This window comes from Puma concolor, chromosome C1 (assembly GCF_028749965.1).
Source record: "Puma concolor isolate L17-30 chromosome C1, mPumCon1.1.hap2, whole genome shotgun sequence".
NCBI lineage: Eukaryota > Metazoa > Chordata > Mammalia > Carnivora > Felidae > Puma > Puma concolor.
In genome coordinates this window covers 23,956,952-23,972,940 of record NC_141674.1, presented here as the reverse complement: position 1 = coordinate 23,972,940, position 15,989 = coordinate 23,956,952, and the positions used below count along the sequence as shown (strand labels likewise).

Sequence of the window (15,989 nt, the reverse complement as noted above, 5' to 3'; positions counted from 1 at the left end):
CTCTCTCTCTGCTTGCTTGTCAGGGCATCAAGGGGGAGCGGGGCTACGTCGGGCCCCCGGGAGAGAAAGGAGAATCGGTGAGTCTCAGCTCAGGGCAGGAGGAAGGGGTCTGAAGGGAGCAGTCCCTGCCCCGCCTCCACCTCCACCCGAGGAGACTTTCCCAGCAGCCTGTGAAGGGGGAGACAGGACCCCTGCTTCCCTGCCCCCCTGAGTCCCTCCAGCTGCAGCTCAAGCAGGCAGCGCAGGCTGGTTGCTGCGGAGGCGGAGGGGAGGCTGGAAGGAGGATCCCAGCAGGTTTCGCGGAGACGGGCTGGGGGCTGGCTGGCCACGGCTGCCAAGGGGCAGGGAGCCTGGAGTCGGTGGGCAGGAGAATCTCCTTCCCCCCCACCCCGCCCCACCCCACAAAGGCAGGCAGGCGGGCAGGACAGCCTGGGGAGAGGCAGGCCTGGAACCCTAGATCCAGCGTGGAGCCTAGCCTGACCCCGCAAGCCCTGAGCGACCCTTCCCAGACTGGGTGAGGGCAGGAGCTGGGGCTGTTATCAGGCGAGGACATCACATCCGTGAGGTTATCCCTGAGGCTCAGGAAGTGGCATGGCTCACCCAGCATGCTGCAGCCAGTTAGCGAGTTAGGGCAGAGCCTGGACTGGAACCCAAGTCTGTTTGTGGCCAACCTGCCAAACCTTAGTCTTATCTTCTGTTCACACATCGGGCCCCGGTGGGATACAGCAAACCCCACGTGCATTTATGCAATAACGGACATTTCTCATGGGCCTTCTGGGTGCTAGGCTCTGCCGTGAGGGTGTCGCCGTGAACAAAACAGGCACTTGTGTCCCTTCACCGCAGGGAGCTCACATTCCAGCGAGGGAGGCAGATAACCGATGAATAAGCCAATACACATAAGTGATGAGAAAGCAATAGAGAAGATAGAGCAGGGCAAGGGGCTGGACTGGTGTATGGGGTGCCAGTAGGCAGAGGATTGGGAGATCTGTCTGAGGAGGTGGTGTTTGAGCGGAGCCCTGAATAGAGTTGAGGGCGGGGAAGACACGTGGCTATCTGTCCCGGAGAATCCCACAGTGGGAGGCCCTGGGTGGGGGCACGTCGGAAACAGATTGGAGCCATCTAATCCCTGGGTAAGGTTTTAAGGGCCCTGGAAAGGATGGGGGTAATGGCAGGCATTCTAGGTAGAGGAGACAGCTGTGCAAAGGCCCAGGGGTATGAATGTATAGAGTATGTTTAGAGAACAGCGGTCTGACCAAGCAAGGCAGAAAATAAGACAGGGAGAGGGAAGTGAAGCAGGAAAGGGTGGTTGGTGCCAGATCACAGGATGCCTCAAAACCCAGCACTGGTGGAAATTGGGCACTTCATTCAGTGGGACAGAGGGGAGCCATGGAAGGTTTTGGAGCAAGAAGAGTGTTATAATCGGAACTATGTTGGAGAAGAAAAGATGGCAGCCAGTTGCTGGCTGGATTGACATGAGCCAGGAGGTGGCAGGACTAGTTAGAAGACTGGTTCGATAGGTCAGGCAAGAGAAAGGAAGTCGGGGCGAACCAGGGGGAAGTGTCCCGACAGCTTGGAGGGACCTCCCACCACATCCCCTGCATCTACTCTCTGCCCTGTCCCCTGCCCCGTCCCCTTGATCTCCCACTTACCCTAGTCAGAGTGACTGATTCCGCTCCTTTGTGTCCCCAGGGCCCACCAGGATCTGAAGGCCTCCCAGGTCCCCCAGGCCCAGCAGTGAGTAAAGGAGGAGACGGGAGAGTGGACATGGGGCCCCCTGGTCCTGGTCCAGCCCTGGGGTCTAAGGGCAGAAAGACTGGGTCCTAGCTTCATTGTTCTCTGTGGCGACAGGGTCCCCGAGGAGAGCGAGGACCCCAAGGGAATTCGGGAGAGAAGGGCGACCAGGTGAGTGACCACAGGACCTGGCTGGCTGTCCTGACCATGAGGGATGGCTTGGGGGGTGGGGGTGGGCACAGGGAAGGGGTCCCAGAGGCTGGGTCCTCTCCCTGATGGCCACCCTCACGTGTGGAGGGGTGACCAGCTCTAGCCTCCAGCCCTCACCCGCCCTTGTATTGCAACCTCCCAGCTCATGGCTCGAGTTTCACCTGCCGGTCATCTTGGGCAGAGAGGAGGGCAAGGCCCCATGGCTCGAGGCAGCCTCACCCTGTCACTCTTTCCATTTGGGCAGCCAGGCGGGAGGGAGTGGGCGGCTCAGCAAACTGTCCCTCGCTTCTTCCTCTAGGGATTTCAAGGCCAGCCAGGCTTTCCCGGCCCACCGGTGAGTGGAGACACAAAGCCAGTTCTGTCTGATGTGATCCTGTTTGGGAGGGGTAGGCCTGACCAGGCCAGGCTGGGCGAGGATGGGCCTGGGGAGGAGAGGGAAGAGGCACGGGAGGAACGGCCTGGGTGGCCAGGCCTGATTCCAGGAGCCGGGACCTGGAGGGCAGAGCCTCCTGGGTGGGCCCAGGACCAGCAGGCCAGCCAGCAGTACTGCTCCTGGGTGGTGTTTCTAGGAAGTCAGAATGCATCGCATTAACCACAGTGAAGCAGACCCAGGTGGAAGAAGGAAGGAGATCTCCCCCCGCCCCAAGCCCCACTCTCATCCTCGCCTGCTCCTTTGTTGATACAGGGTCCTCCTGGATTCCCGGGCAAAGCTGGAGCACCTGGCCCCCCCGGCCCACAAGCGGAGAAGGTGAGCAGGACCCCAAGGTGAGGTGGCCGCCGCCGCAGATCTGAGCCATGCAGTTCCCACACCCCGATCCACCCCCACTACCGGCCCTCTGGAAATTCAAGGAGTGGCTCAGTTACGTCAAGGGTGGGGAGAGAGATCTCCAGCCTCGGCTCATCAGCTGCCTCTGGGCAACAGACCAGTGGCCCCCAAGCCCAGGATACCCGCTGGCCTTTGTGCTGCCAGAGTCCCTGCCTGGTGGGGATGAGGCAGGGGGTGTAGTCAGAGGCGGGGACTCAAGGGGGAGGGGGAGGAGCTGAGCGAAGGAGGGGAGCACATCCAGACTGGAAACCCCACAGTCCTGAAGCCAGAGCAGCTTGGCCATTTGCCTTCTGGGTCTGACAACAGCAGGAAGGAAGCATGCTCAGATTGTCCCCAGGGGCCCAGGGGGGCCAGGCATGGCCTATGAGCTGATGACAAGGGTCAGAAGGACAGCAGCCTGGGAAGCCCCTGCACTGGCTGCCCTGGGTTTGGAGACTAGCTCTGCCGTGGCCTGGGGGCTGGCACTCCTGTCTCCGCCCAACCCTTGGGCTCCCCAAATGTGATGGCTGGGTAGTGTTATGAGGCCCCAAACTGACTTCTAAGCTTGGGGTGGGGTGGGGCGTTTATGACCCAAAGGGAGAGGCAAGAGGCCTACAACCTCAGACAGAGCCTCTTTCCTCTGAAAACACACCGCACAGCTCTCAGAGCTAGAAGGGACCGCTGAAAGGGCCACCTTGGTCTAACTTCTCACTGTCCCGGTGAGGAAACGAGGCTCAGAGAGGTTAGGGGCGCCCCAGGGGCACACAGCAAAATAGCAACAGAGCTGAGACTTCTCTCCCAGCCCAGGTGAGCCCCCAGGCGCCTCCCCGCCTCCCCAGAGCCAGCGTGCCTATCAGCCGCGTTAGAGGCGGTGGTGGGTGTCACCTCCCTTCTCAGTGGGAGCCCCTGCCAGAGCCCTCCATGCTGGCTCTGTACCCCCAGCACTGCTTGCTCTCCTTAGGCTGGTCACTGCAGAGAATCCCAAACCTCTGGCCAGTGGTTCTCTGTCCCGACTCCCTGTGGGACTGACATTTTCTGGGGCTGTGCTGACCCCTCCTGGTAGCCGATGGCATTGCAATGCCACGGGGGGCTTTCCTCCCCCCCCCCCCCCCATGGGAGGGTGAGGGGTGTCTCTAGCTAGATCATTTCCCCTTGGCCAGTTCCACAGCCACTGCTCCAGGGCAGCTACCCTCTCTCCCCTGGGGTACCCAGCAGCCCTCCACACCAAGCTGCTTGCCTCCTCCCTTCTCCCGTGAACATTCTAGCTCACACCTTGGTTCTTATCACTCCCCTGCTTTGAACCATCAGTGGCTCCCCAGTGCCTGTCGCAGTGGTTCCCAGACTTTATGTTGAAGTTCCTGAGCCCTGTCATCACACAGAAGCTCCCGTGAACTCTCAATCAGATATGAGTGGAGCTGCTCTGACTGAGGCGGGAGCAAGGGTCTTGGGTCCCACCCTCTGGGCTCCCGCTTTGTGCCCCCATCTCTGACGCTCCTCCAGGAACCCCCAGGGCTCTGAGGAGTACAGTGTGAAAAGCACTGGTCTGTCGGATAGACTCTGGCACGGTGTTCCGGGCACACCCCCCGTCAGGCTCTCCCTAGAGCCTCCAGGCTTGCCTCCCACCCCTCCTGTCACACTGGCTCCCCAGACATCCTGGCCAGGCCAGGCATGTGACCACTTCCAAATCTGCATCGTTCTCTGAAGTTCCCTCCGGCAGGCTCTTTTCTACTTGTCCACTTGCCCGAATCCCACCTATCCTTCAGAGTCTAGCATCTGGTGACGCTTCTGTGACACTCTCCCTGACCCCTGGCCAGAGTGAGCGGCCCCCTCTTCCGAGCTGGACCGTGAGCTCCTTGAGGACAGGGAAGAATCAGAGGCTATATAGTGCTTGGCACTTTGTGGGGACCGTCGCGCGCTGAATGTATGCCTTCAGTCAGTACACGTTCCTGCACACCCACTGTGCCAGTCCCTGGGTCAACCCTGAGGAAGGTGCTAGACCGAAAAGGCTCTGTCCCTTCCTCATATCACAGTACAGAAAGAGGGATGCTTTGCAGACAAAGACAGATCCTTCCGGGGGAGTGGTGTGGAATACATCCAGCAGAACTGGGGCTGGAAACCAGCGGTCTTGACTTTCAGTAATCATCAGAACCCGGCGCCTAGGGCCTCATCCCCCGGGGGTGGGGGCTTGGTGGGGGGTGGTGGTGGGCAAGGCCCTGCTGACTGTGTTGTGGGGGTCGGCTCCTTTCCAGGGCAGTGAAGGCATCCGAGGCCCACCAGGCATGCCTGGTCCCCCTGGGCCACCAGGATCGCCTGGGATCCAGGTGAGTGTGTGTCCCCGTGGCCTGCCAGGTACGTGCGGCGTGCATGCGTGTGTATGCGTGCCTGCATGTGTGTGTGTCTAATCCGGGTGGGAGCTGGGTGAGCGGTGGACAGGGTGGAGGGGCTGGGTCAGGTATCTTACCTCCTGGGGCTCTGGCAGGCCTCCACACATTCCTTTTTCCTGTTTTTAGGGCCCTGCCGGCCTGGATGGTCTGGATGGGAAGGATGGCAAGCCTGGCTTGAGGGTGAGAGGATGGGCACCCTTTCCCTTCTCTTTCCTCCTCCAAGAGCCAAAGTCAATGGAACCCCGATGAAGGAAACGGAATCCCCTCCCCCCACACCCCTGCCTTCCCTCCACCTGCTCCTGGCCACACCCCCCTTCTCTGATGGCACCGGAGGCCTTGGTTCCTTGGTTCTTCTGGTAGCCTTAACCAGGTTGGATGAGCCGGGTCTCACCAAAGGCAGGCAGTGAGGGGGGTGGGTTTATATCCAGAAATTCAGGATACTAAAGATACCAAGCCGGGTGTCAGAAAAACAGGCCGCAGACCTGGCAGGACCTGAGCAGCCCTGGATCCCTGGGTCTGGTGCTGCTGGGGAATGTGAAAGGGATGCGACATGGCAAAGGGCAGAGCATCAGAGTCAACCCCCTTCTGTACCCTAAAGAAGGAAAATCGGGGCTCAGAGAGGGCTGGGATTCACTCAGGGTCCACAGCCAGTCAGAGACCAAGCCCAGCTTGGATTCTTCCCTCTGCCTCCCATGACATTCCCTCCACCCTGGGATAGCCGGGGGAGGGGCTGCCGAGAGGGAAGACAGTGGGAAATGTGTGCTCGTCCTGTCTCAATGCCCCTGGTCTCTTCCACAGGGGGACCCTGGCCCCACTGGCCCTCCCGGACTCATGGGACCCCCGGTAAGTTGAGCTGCAGGAAGGAGTTGGGAGCGGGGAGGTCCCAAAGCTGACGGGTGCGGGCTCTGCCTTAGAGGGTGGGCAGCCCGAATCCAGATCCGCTGGGGACCAGGTTGTGACTTTGGGTGGGTCTGATTCCTTCAACCTGCGGGAGGAGGCAAGGGAAGTCGCCTCTGCTTGAGGCGAGGGCCGTGGCAGCCTCCCACTTTTCCTTCCAGGGCTTCAAGGGAAAAACGGGACACCCTGGCCTCCCAGGACCGAAGGTAAGGAAGGGCCTGGAGACTTCTGCCAAGCAGGTGTTCACGGCCATACCCAAGGCCTGACCCCAGGCAGACATGGCAGCCTGGCACCAGTGGGCTGAGACGCCATCCCAGCATCCAAGCCTCCTGAGACCACGGGGGCCTAGAGGATCGGGTCAGGCTCTGCCGTCCACCAGCCCGAGAGCATCCGAGGGCTGCTGGCCAGAGTCTGGGCAGGGGGCAGGACTCCTCGGATGTGGGGTCGCCTTGGGGCTGGGGGAGCCAAGTAGAGGTCTGTCGAGTTCCAGCTGGCCCTCTCTCTTGCAGGGTGACTGTGGGAAACCAGGGCCCCCAGGCAGCAGTGGCCGGCCAGGAGCAGAGGTAAGGGCTGAGGTCCATACGTGCTGCCTTCGGGCAGCCTTTGGGGCTCTGCTGAGTCCAAGACTTACTGGCCAAGGGGCTGCCTTCCCTCCTGGGCCTTCTGGGGGAGGTTTTGCCCCAAGATACACGCCTTCGCCTCCTCCTTCCTCCTGCAACTGGTTCCCCTCCCTGCAGGCTGTTGGATCACTCACCTAAAAAGCAAGGCCTGGCCTTCTCAGGCTGGGGGCTCTGACATCTGTCTCCAACAATAATCGTGGGCAGGGCTGGCCCTCGGGCCCCAGAAAGCGTGGGCCTGGAGGCCAGGACCCAGCTCAGCTCCTCTATCGGTGTCCTACCTGCTCTGCTCAGCCTCCTTCCCAATAACAACCCCGTGTGTGTAAGTCTGTTTCTGTATTGCTTTCTTTTTTTTTTTTTCTGGCTCCTATAGGGTGAGCCTGGTGCCATGGGACCTCAGGGAAGACCCGGCCCCCCTGGCCATATTGTGAGTTAAACCATTTTTGCCTCTGCCTCTATTAGAGTTAGGATCCTCTTGGGGCTGGGGTGGGCAAGCCGGTGATGGCCTGAAAGAACTGACCACAGGGGCAGCCCTACAGAGCAGTAAGGGGCCTTGGGCTCACCTAATCCAGTGGTCCCCAGGCTTTCTGCCATTTTCTTATTTTCTGGGCACATTTGAGTTTACTGATCAAACAAAGATCATTCAGTTATTCGACAAACAATAATTGAGCACCTGCTCCATGCCAGGCACTGTTCCAAGCATTGGGCTGTGGCAGGGAGCGAGACACACAAGGTCCCCTGATCCCAGAGCTTCCACGCAGGCCCAACAAACAAACAAATTAATGCGAAAGCTTCAGGCAGCTATGTGATGTCACCGGGAGGGCCTGGGAGGCGCCTTTAGAGGAACCTTTACTGCAGAAGTGGCATTTGAGCCGAGGCCTGAATGACAAGAAGGAGCCATCTGTCCAGCAGTCTGGGGGGAGAACGTCCAGGCAGGAGTCGGGGGGCGGGGGCGGGGGAGGGCAGCTGATGCAAGGAGCCCGAGGCAGGGAGGGGCCCGGTGTGTCCGGGGAGCTCCAAGGTCAGCGTGGCTGGAATGGAGTTTGAGAAAGGCATGAGTGGGAGCCAGAAAGCTATGCTTCCAGAGGACCTGGTGACGACCTCGGACCTTGGAGGACCTCAGGAGGAGAGGGGCACGGGTGGCAGCCGAGGTGTCCCTGGGTGGTGGATGGTCGGGTGGAGCTGGGGTGGCAGATGGGCTGTGTTTGGAGTACTTGCTGCCGACTTGGATGGGGGAGGGGCGGGGAGCGGTGGAGGGAGAGGAGCCAGGGATGACTCCTGCGCGTGGGTGGGCGGCTGGGGGCATGGGTGGTGCACTTACAAAGGTAAGACGACTTGGAGAGGACAGTTATTAAGCAATAATGAGTTTCCCATCTGAATTTACTCCTCAGTAACATAGATGGCTGCCTATGGGCGCCTTTGATCAGTGTGACAGCTAGAGCTGATGGGGTTCCTGAGCAAAGGAAACACTCTGGCGTTTGATTGCAGCCCTGTTGTGGCAGATGTACAGTTTCCAGGAGGCTTCTGGAAGTGTTAAAAATAGCTCATGATCAAAAAGAGGAACTCTCGGGTCCTCATCAGTGCGTGTATGGATCTCAAGGGGTCTAGCGGCCCCGGATTAGGGACCCCACGTCCAGCCTAGTCCCTGTTCACACTGCAGATGAAAGGAGCCACACACTGATTTGTGATCCCATTGAAGACTCATCGGGGGGCTGGGGAGAGGGGGCACAAGTTTCCTCCTCTCACCTCCGTCTGCCCAGCTTCAGCCCCTGCTCCGTGCCGGTCCCAGTGCCGGGCATTCCCGCCCCCAGAAGACTTGTGATGAGCGGAACAGAGTCCGTGCCTCCAGAACTTTCCATCTGGGAGTGTGGAGGGACATGCTGGGAGAGAGACCTGTGTGCCCTGGGCTTCAGAGGGGTAGCTCTGGCCAGGGAGCTGGCACTTGAGCTGACTCAGAGCTCAACTTGACTTGAACTTGAACTTGACTCAGAGATGGGGTTGGCATTCCAGCCCCGCCCCAGCCCAGCAGGGTGACAGCACTCTGTGTGTTGAGTCCCACTGCTCTCCAGGGACAGCAGAGTGGGAGACCCAAGGCCTGAGGCCAGGCTTACCCACTGGGTCTCTGGGGTTCGAGTTGAGCCCCTGCTTCTCCCACAGAACAGGAGGAGAGGAGCTAGGAGGGCCTCAGAAGACCTCAGGCCCACATAGTTAACCTTCAGGCCTTTGCCCCCTGCCCTCGGCTCTGGCTGTGGTTTCCAGATCATCCCTTTGGCACAGCCCAAGATGAACCACTCAGTGCGCGGCAGGCGTGAAGGTCCTTTGAGCTCGGGGACCCCCCCCCCCCCACCCCACCCCGGGTGTCAGCTCTGGCACAAGTTTTTTGGGAGAAGCTCAAGTGCAAGACCGGAAGGGAAGGAGGGTTGAGGGAAGAGGGATGGAGTTGCTGAAGTTCTGGGCCTGTTCCTGCCTTTGGTCCCTCGCTGCCTCCTGGGGGGGCCTTATTATCAGAGACTCTTTCCATCCCGCTGTCCTAATGTTTCTTTAGGGGCCACCGGGACCTCCAGGCCAGCCGGGCCCAGCTGGGATCTCTGCAGTGGTGAGTGATCTACTCCCCTCGTCCCTCCCTCCTTCCCAGGACTCTGGCTGGGGCTTCTTTCACAGAGGGGGGTGGTGAGAACAATTTGTGCCTGTCCCCCTCCTTCCCTGCCTTCAGCCTCTCCCACCTCCTGGGTCTCCCCAGATGGCATTCAGTAAAGGCCTTTGGAGAGGGCTGGAGGCCATCACAGGCCCCGGCCTCAGGTTCAGGCCACGCCACCCTGCCCCACAGGGCCTGGGGGGGTGGGTGCATGGTCCCTGGCATACAATCACGCCTGCCTCTCTGCTCTGTGGGGTTCACTGCCGTCTCTCCCGTCCCCTCTCACCACCCACCTCCCTTCTCTTCCAGGGCCTAAAAGGAGACCGGGGAGCCCCTGGAGAAAGGGGGATGCTAGGCCTTCCAGGCCAGCCTGGGACCCCCGGACACCCTGGCCCCCCGGTAAGACCCCACATCTTACTGCACAGCCCTGAGGGAAAGGGACATTTGGCTTTGTCAGTCGAGCACAGCCCCACGCATCTGGGGTCTCCAGGGGAGGAGAGGCAGTTAGCAGGGAAGATGGCAGCCCGACGAGATCATATCACATCCGGAAGAAAGGACAAGTTCTGCAAGCCAGCGCTTGCCAAGCGCACCCCAGGCCGCTGCCTCTGACCGTGCACCACCCTAGGGGTCAGGCCGGGGAGACTTGGCGCCTGTTCTGCCCCTGCCCTGCCCCCTCCCTGGGGGAGCTCTCCGGTAACCACAGAGAATCTGTGCATGTCAGGAGCCAGAAATGCAGAGCCGTTATCACAGCCCTCTCGGCAACTCACAAACCGGTCCTTGGTCTCAGCTAGTGTTTAGTACTAAGACCTATGACATGTTGGTCACCGACAATGCACTGAATGGTGAGCCAAGTGCTTGACATTTGGTCATTTAATCCGTACCGCAATCCCGTTTAGTAGGTCTGATTGTTCCCATTTTACAGATGAGAAAAGCAAAGCTCAGCAAGGTTAAATAGGTTGCCCACCGTCACATAGCTAGCGAGTGGAAAAGCCTGCCGGATTCCTGAACTTGCATCGTCCTTAGCCACTCTACAATACTCCCTCTTTCCAAGGTTCCAGACAGTTGACCCACATCAGGTGGATGGATTGCCAGTCTCAGGGATGAACTCTCCTGGGGAAATTGAGGCAGGAGCTCAGGTCTCCTAGCCCCCGGGTCGGGGGATTTTCTTCTGGGAGCAGTGGCCATGACCCTGGAGCTGGTGGCCTCAATGGGGTGGACGACTCCTGCCCGTGCAGGGGTGATGGTTGGTGCATCCGCCAAGAGGGTCGAGTCTCACCTACTCACTCGGATTCTCGCCAGGGCCCCGGGGCAGGCGGGTCCCTCCAAACCTCTGTCCCTCCCTGCCTGTAGGCTCAGGAGCCTCCAGGGTCCCTAGCTGAATCTGCCAGTTGCCTTGCAATCCCAGATTCCTCTTCCCCACAATCATACCAGAAGCAGGCTGGGCCCAGGGTGTGTGGCCTGTCCTATCCTGGGGAGGGAGCAGGCTCAGGCCACCCTGGCCTGTCTCCGGGACCTCACTGAGGACAGAGGTTCACAATTACCGCCTTTGTTTGGCAAACGTGTAACAGAAACTCACAGCTAGGGATCCCGCGAGATTCTGGGACCTCAAGCCAGGAGCCAGGCAGGCGCAGTCTGCTTGTCCCTTGCATAGCGCAGTCAGGGAGGCGGCCCAGGCTGCCAGCGTGGGGCTCCAGGACAGGCTGGAGTGTGGGGTGGGGTTCTAAGTTTCCATGGCCTGTGTCCAGAGCGGCTGAGGGTGAGGGCTAGAGGATCATGGTTCCTTCGTGGCACAGGGGCTGGGCATGCGTAGCGGGTAAGGGCAGCCAGATGCCATGCTGGGGTGGTGCTGATGGCTTTTTACCACTCTCTACTCCACAGGGTGAGCCTGGTGCGGACGGTGCAGCTGGCAAAGAGGTACTGTTGTGTTGGGTTTCTCCTTCCCTTGGGGATGCTGCTGCTTGCCCCTCACCTTGCCCCCACCCTGCTTCCTTCGCTCAGTAATCACTCCCTGAACGCCTTCCAATATGCCATGCGCTGGCCCTTTCATTCTGACTTCTCACCTCTTTTTGTCTGTGACAAGGGACCCAACCAACACGATGATGCCCTAGGGGACATCATTCTACCTTCTAGCTGTCAGCCAACAGAAGGGAGGCTGTCACCCTTCCTCACCCAGAGCTCAGCTGGACACAGCCCGGGCCCTAGGGTTGTGGCAGATGGTCCTTTCATGACACCTGCCTCCCCAGGACGGCTCAGAGATGCTGCCTAGATTTGACCCCTGACTTTTGCTTTTCTCTAGGGACCCCCTGGAAAACAGGGACTTTATGGACCCCCCGGTCCAAAGGTGAGTGGGCACTGGCTGGTTTTGAGATGAAGAACTCACGAGTGATTAAGGCCAGCTCCAAGCTATGACTTTAGCCATGGAGAGGAGATGCAGGAAGGCCAGTGGGCAGGAAGAAAAAAGTGAGCAGAACTCAGAATTTGCAGCAACCTCATCTCTGAAAGTTTCTCACGGGGGCCTATTTCTTAGCTACGATTGGGAGGGTGGAAATCTCAAGTTCATTCACTCATTGATCAGTTGATTGACTCATTCATGCTGCTGGCACCTGCTCCCTCTCATGTTCCAGGTCCTCTGTCCCAGCTTTGGCTAAACAGAGGTCTCTGAACAGTAGCCACTCACTTCGTCCAGCCACACTTATGCTAGGGCATGGCAAGCTTTACATAAGATTAGACATAGCACCCAAGTCAGCCCGGGGAGTCAGGGAGGCTGTGCATAGGACAGGAACATTTCAGCTGAGCAGGAGGAGTGAGCCGGGTAGAAGGAGGGAGAGGGCATTCCACGCAAGGAAGGCTAAGACAGCGTGGCTGAAGCAGAGACATAAGCAGTGAGGCATGGCTGTAGGTTCGAGGGCAGGGAGATGAACCTGGAAAAGAGGTGATGGGAACCACATCATGAATGATCTTGAGTGCCTGGCCAAGGAATCAACTCTTTAGCCTGAGGGCAGCTGGGAGGCATCAGAATTTCTAAACACGGAGTAACAGCATGAAGAACTGTCTTTTCGAAGGACCCGGACTGCTCTGGGAGCTGTGAGGCCAGGCAAGCTTGTAGGATGCTGTGATCACAGTCAGAAGAAGATGCCAGGGGCCGGTTGGGGGGATGGGGAGAGAGAGAGAGGGTGAGAGACAGAGAGAGAGGCTGATTGCTGAGACATAAAAAGAGGTGGACTTGACAGTCCTTGGCAATGCTGGTTATGGCTTCCTGTCCTTGTAGGGTGATCCGGGACCTTCAGGACAGAAGGGCCAGGCAGGAGAGAAGGGAAGAGCTGGCATGCCTGGTGGGCCCGGCAAGAGTGGCTCCATGGGGCCCGTTGGGCCACCGGGTCCTGCAGGAGAGAGAGGCCACCCTGGATCTCCGGGGCCTGCGGGGAGCCCTGGATTGCCCGGGGTGCCTGGCTCCATGGTAAGGGGAACGGCTGGCAGCCAGGGGCCCCGCCGCACAGAGCAGGCATCCAGGGTGGAGCAGAGACCATTGTAGAAGCCCCCGAGGGAAAGAGCATGACTCCCACATAGGTGGTTCTTAACCTTGCTTGGGAGAGCTGGGAGGCGTGGGAACCCTCTCCCCAGGAAAATGCACTGATCCACAAAATGTTATGCACCAATTCGGGGCGGGTGGGGGGGTTAGGACCTTGGATTAAGTACCTGTGGGACGCTCCTAGAAGCTTTCTTTCCACAAAGTCTATTCCCAGGGGGAGAGTATCAGGCTTGGAAGGATAATTGAGGCAGGTTTTCTTTTCTTTTCTTTTTTTTTTTTTTCCTCAGGGAGACATGGTGAATTATGATGAAATCAAGAGGTTCATCAGACAAGAGATCATTAAAATGTTTGATGGTAATTGGCAGCTGGCTGGGCGGCGGTGGGTGCTGCTGGCTTTTCCCCACTGTTTCTCTGCCCTGCCTTGGCCTCCTTTTCCTTTAGAGCCCAATCCTCCGCCCCAGACCCCTCCTCGCCCACTTACAGGCATATGTTCAATCAGACTTCAGACCTTCCTTATCACCTGCTCTGCCCTGAGATACAATGAATCTCCCTGCCCTCCCCGAGCCCCCACTGCAGCAGAGGAGACAGACAGGAAAGCTGAAATCAAACGAGTCTGCATGAAGCGAGCTCTAAATAGAGGGGCAAGCAGCAGCCATAGGCTAGCTGGTGTGGTTTCGCTTCTAAGCTTTTTTCCCGTGCACTTGTTCATCCGGCATGGCCGTGCTAGGGCCTGGGGAGAACGTGGCCCCTGTCCTGATGGTGCTAGCCATCTTGCTTGGGAAGCAGACCTTGAATGCAAAGCAAGGAGTCCGGACCTTCTTGTGAAGCCAGCGGTAGACTAATGAGGGTGTTGGAGAAGAGGGAGGCCCTGATCAGGTCTGTGCTGTCGAAAGACCACCGTGCAAAGGATAGTGAAGGCGAGGGCACGGGAGGTGTGTTCCTTGCTCTGACTGCCCTTTGAAGAAAGGCGGCTTTGGACTCCATGCTGGTGGCCCGTCTGCATCCGTCTGAGTCCCTGGGACACCCTGGGACCTGTCCCTGTGCTTTCTTACAGAGAGGATGGCTTATTACACCTCCCGGATGCAGTTCCCCATGGAGATGGCCGCCGCTCCGGGACGACCAGGACCCCCAGGAAAGGATGGGGCTCCGGGCCGGCCAGGTGCTCCGGGATCACCAGGACTTCCTGGTCAGATCGGCAGAGAAGGACGCCAGGGTGTGCCAGGAATGAGAGGTAGCTCTGCCCTCCGGTGCCCCCGAGGTGCACATGTGACTCTTTGGGGCAGACAAGAGCATTGCATGAGGTCCATTGCGAATATGATATTTGTGTGTGTGTGTGTGTGTGTGTGTTTCAAATAATCCCACTGGGGTGTCATTTCTCCGCTCAGGAATAGGACTCATTTTATTCCTTTTGTCTCAGGATTGCCCGGTACCAAAGGTGAAAAGGGGGACATTGGTATTGGCATGGCTGGCGAAAATGGTCTCCCCGGCCCCCCAGGTAGGAAGAGCCAGAATCTGAGAGCATGAATCTCAAGCAGCTGGTATCTGCTTTCCTTATGTTCCTTCTACAGCACAATATAGTTGTGTAGAACCTCAAATAACTACAGGTCTATCATGGTAATGCCAGTGTGTGCCGGGGGCGGGGGGGAGGGGAGCAGGAGGCCCAGGGCCCGTCCCCAGGTCCTAAACTGGGCTAGCAGGACACAGGGGAAGACAGCCAGATATGGTGGGGCCAGCGAATGAGAGTTCATGTCCTGCTCGGCGCCACGCTGGCTGTCGAACCTTGAGAAGGTCGCTAAGTCAGGCTGCATAGCCTAAAAGAGAAGTGACCAAAGCCCGACGGCCTGGCTCTGAGACCCGGCCTCCCTGAACACTCGAACTCCCAAGTGTGCAATCTCTCTGAGCCTGTGTCCTCATCTACAAAATGAGGTAATCGTTTCTTTCTCACGGAATGGTCGTGAAGATTCATCGAATTATGCATCAGAAGCACTCGCCTGGTGCCTGGCACGTGGAAGCTCCCAATAAAACCAGCCAGTAATGTTGTTACTGTTAAATTAACGGAAGGATCAGATCAGGTGTCCGTGAAAACCTGTTACAGCCTGACAAATATTTATCAAACGTAAGGTGTTAGGTACCGTGACCATGATTTCTTCTTTGTCGCCTGGGTCTCCTGACCTCCCCTCTCTGACTCTTCCCTCCCTAGGTCCTCAAGGCCCTCCAGGGTATGGTAAGATGGGCGCGACCGGACCCATGGGCCAGCAAGGCATTCCGGGCATCCCTGGCCCTCCGGGTCCCATGGGCCAGCCAGGCAAGGCTGGCCACTGTAACCCCTCTGACTGCTTTGGGGCCATGCCGATGGAGCAGCAGTACCCGCCCATGAAAAACATGAAGGGGCCTTTCGGCTGAAATCACGGCCTCCGTCAGATGAAGGATTCCATTGGGAATAAATGGCCGACACGTACAGGACTCTGTGATGGGTTGTGAATGTTTTGTGTTTCTTAATTGCTATTAATATTTTTTTACCAATAAATAAATAAAACTACATGCAACCCCACTTCCAGTGGGGTTCTCTGGTGCTGCCCCTGCCTCTCTGTCATCCCCCTTCTGTCGTGTGGTCCCAGGGTCAAAAAGGGGCATTTCCCACGTGTCTGTGGCCAACCAGTGGAGTCGTGGAGTTGTGGGATGCTGCTGTATAGGGTGCCCCCAGCTCAGCTCTCCTCTCTAGATGCTTCGAGTCATGCTTCGGTCCTCTGTGGACTTCGGGTCCTGCCCTTCGTGGCGCGCCTCTCAAAGTCAGAGTGGGGGCATCACTCAGCCTGTTCTCACCAATGAGCCAAAAGCAGGTATGAAGTCCCAACTTATGGCTCATAAAGGCCCCTCCCTGTTTGCTTCTGAGAGAAACCAGTGCTCAGTTCCCCACCCACCCTCTGCCCACCCTTCTGACTTCTTGAGCGCGGCCCAGAGCCAATCCACGTTGCCCCTGGGGAAATGCCACCCAGCACGGAAAGCTAGGCTTCAGCCCCCGGCCTAGGCAACCAGGGACCGCTTCTCCGGGAAATGAAATGGAACCTTCTGCCTGTACCGGTGCGTGGCCCTGTCACCAGCTCTCCTGGACCCCAAATGGCATCTTTTGTTAAACCTTGTTCATCCAACGCGTGTGGTGCTTTTCCCACACGTCTCAGCC

At 58.4% G+C, this 15,989-nt stretch overlaps 1 protein-coding gene across 3 annotated transcripts in view; it reads left to right on the top strand.

Annotated features, from left to right (window-relative positions):
* COL16A1 (collagen type XVI alpha 1 chain) overlaps window positions 1-15,347 on the top strand; it is a 50,030-nt gene extending 34,683 nt beyond the window's left edge. For all 3 annotated transcript variants that reach the window (XM_086716291.1, XM_086716290.1, XM_086716289.1), the window contains 20 exons: window positions 24-77; window positions 1,690-1,734; window positions 1,849-1,902; window positions 2,240-2,275; window positions 2,627-2,689; window positions 4,996-5,067; window positions 5,257-5,310; window positions 5,929-5,973; window positions 6,189-6,233; window positions 6,537-6,590; window positions 7,018-7,071; window positions 9,190-9,240; window positions 9,589-9,678; window positions 11,158-11,193; window positions 11,576-11,620; window positions 12,548-12,736; window positions 13,096-13,162; window positions 13,863-14,039; window positions 14,226-14,303; window positions 15,009-15,347. In XM_086716291.1, coding sequence (XP_086572417.1) covers window positions 24-77; window positions 1,690-1,734; window positions 1,849-1,902; window positions 2,240-2,275; window positions 2,627-2,689; window positions 4,996-5,067; window positions 5,257-5,310; window positions 5,929-5,973; window positions 6,189-6,233; window positions 6,537-6,590; window positions 7,018-7,071; window positions 9,190-9,240; window positions 9,589-9,678; window positions 11,158-11,193; window positions 11,576-11,620; window positions 12,548-12,736; window positions 13,096-13,162; window positions 13,863-14,039; window positions 14,226-14,303; window positions 15,009-15,211 — 1,512 coding nt within the window. In that variant the 3' untranslated portion in view covers window positions 15,212-15,347. The remainder of the gene's footprint in view (window positions 1-23; window positions 78-1,689; window positions 1,735-1,848; window positions 1,903-2,239; window positions 2,276-2,626; window positions 2,690-4,995; window positions 5,068-5,256; window positions 5,311-5,928; window positions 5,974-6,188; window positions 6,234-6,536; window positions 6,591-7,017; window positions 7,072-9,189; window positions 9,241-9,588; window positions 9,679-11,157; window positions 11,194-11,575; window positions 11,621-12,547; window positions 12,737-13,095; window positions 13,163-13,862; window positions 14,040-14,225; window positions 14,304-15,008) is intronic.
* The last annotated feature ends 642 nt before the right edge of the window (window positions 15,348-15,989 follow it).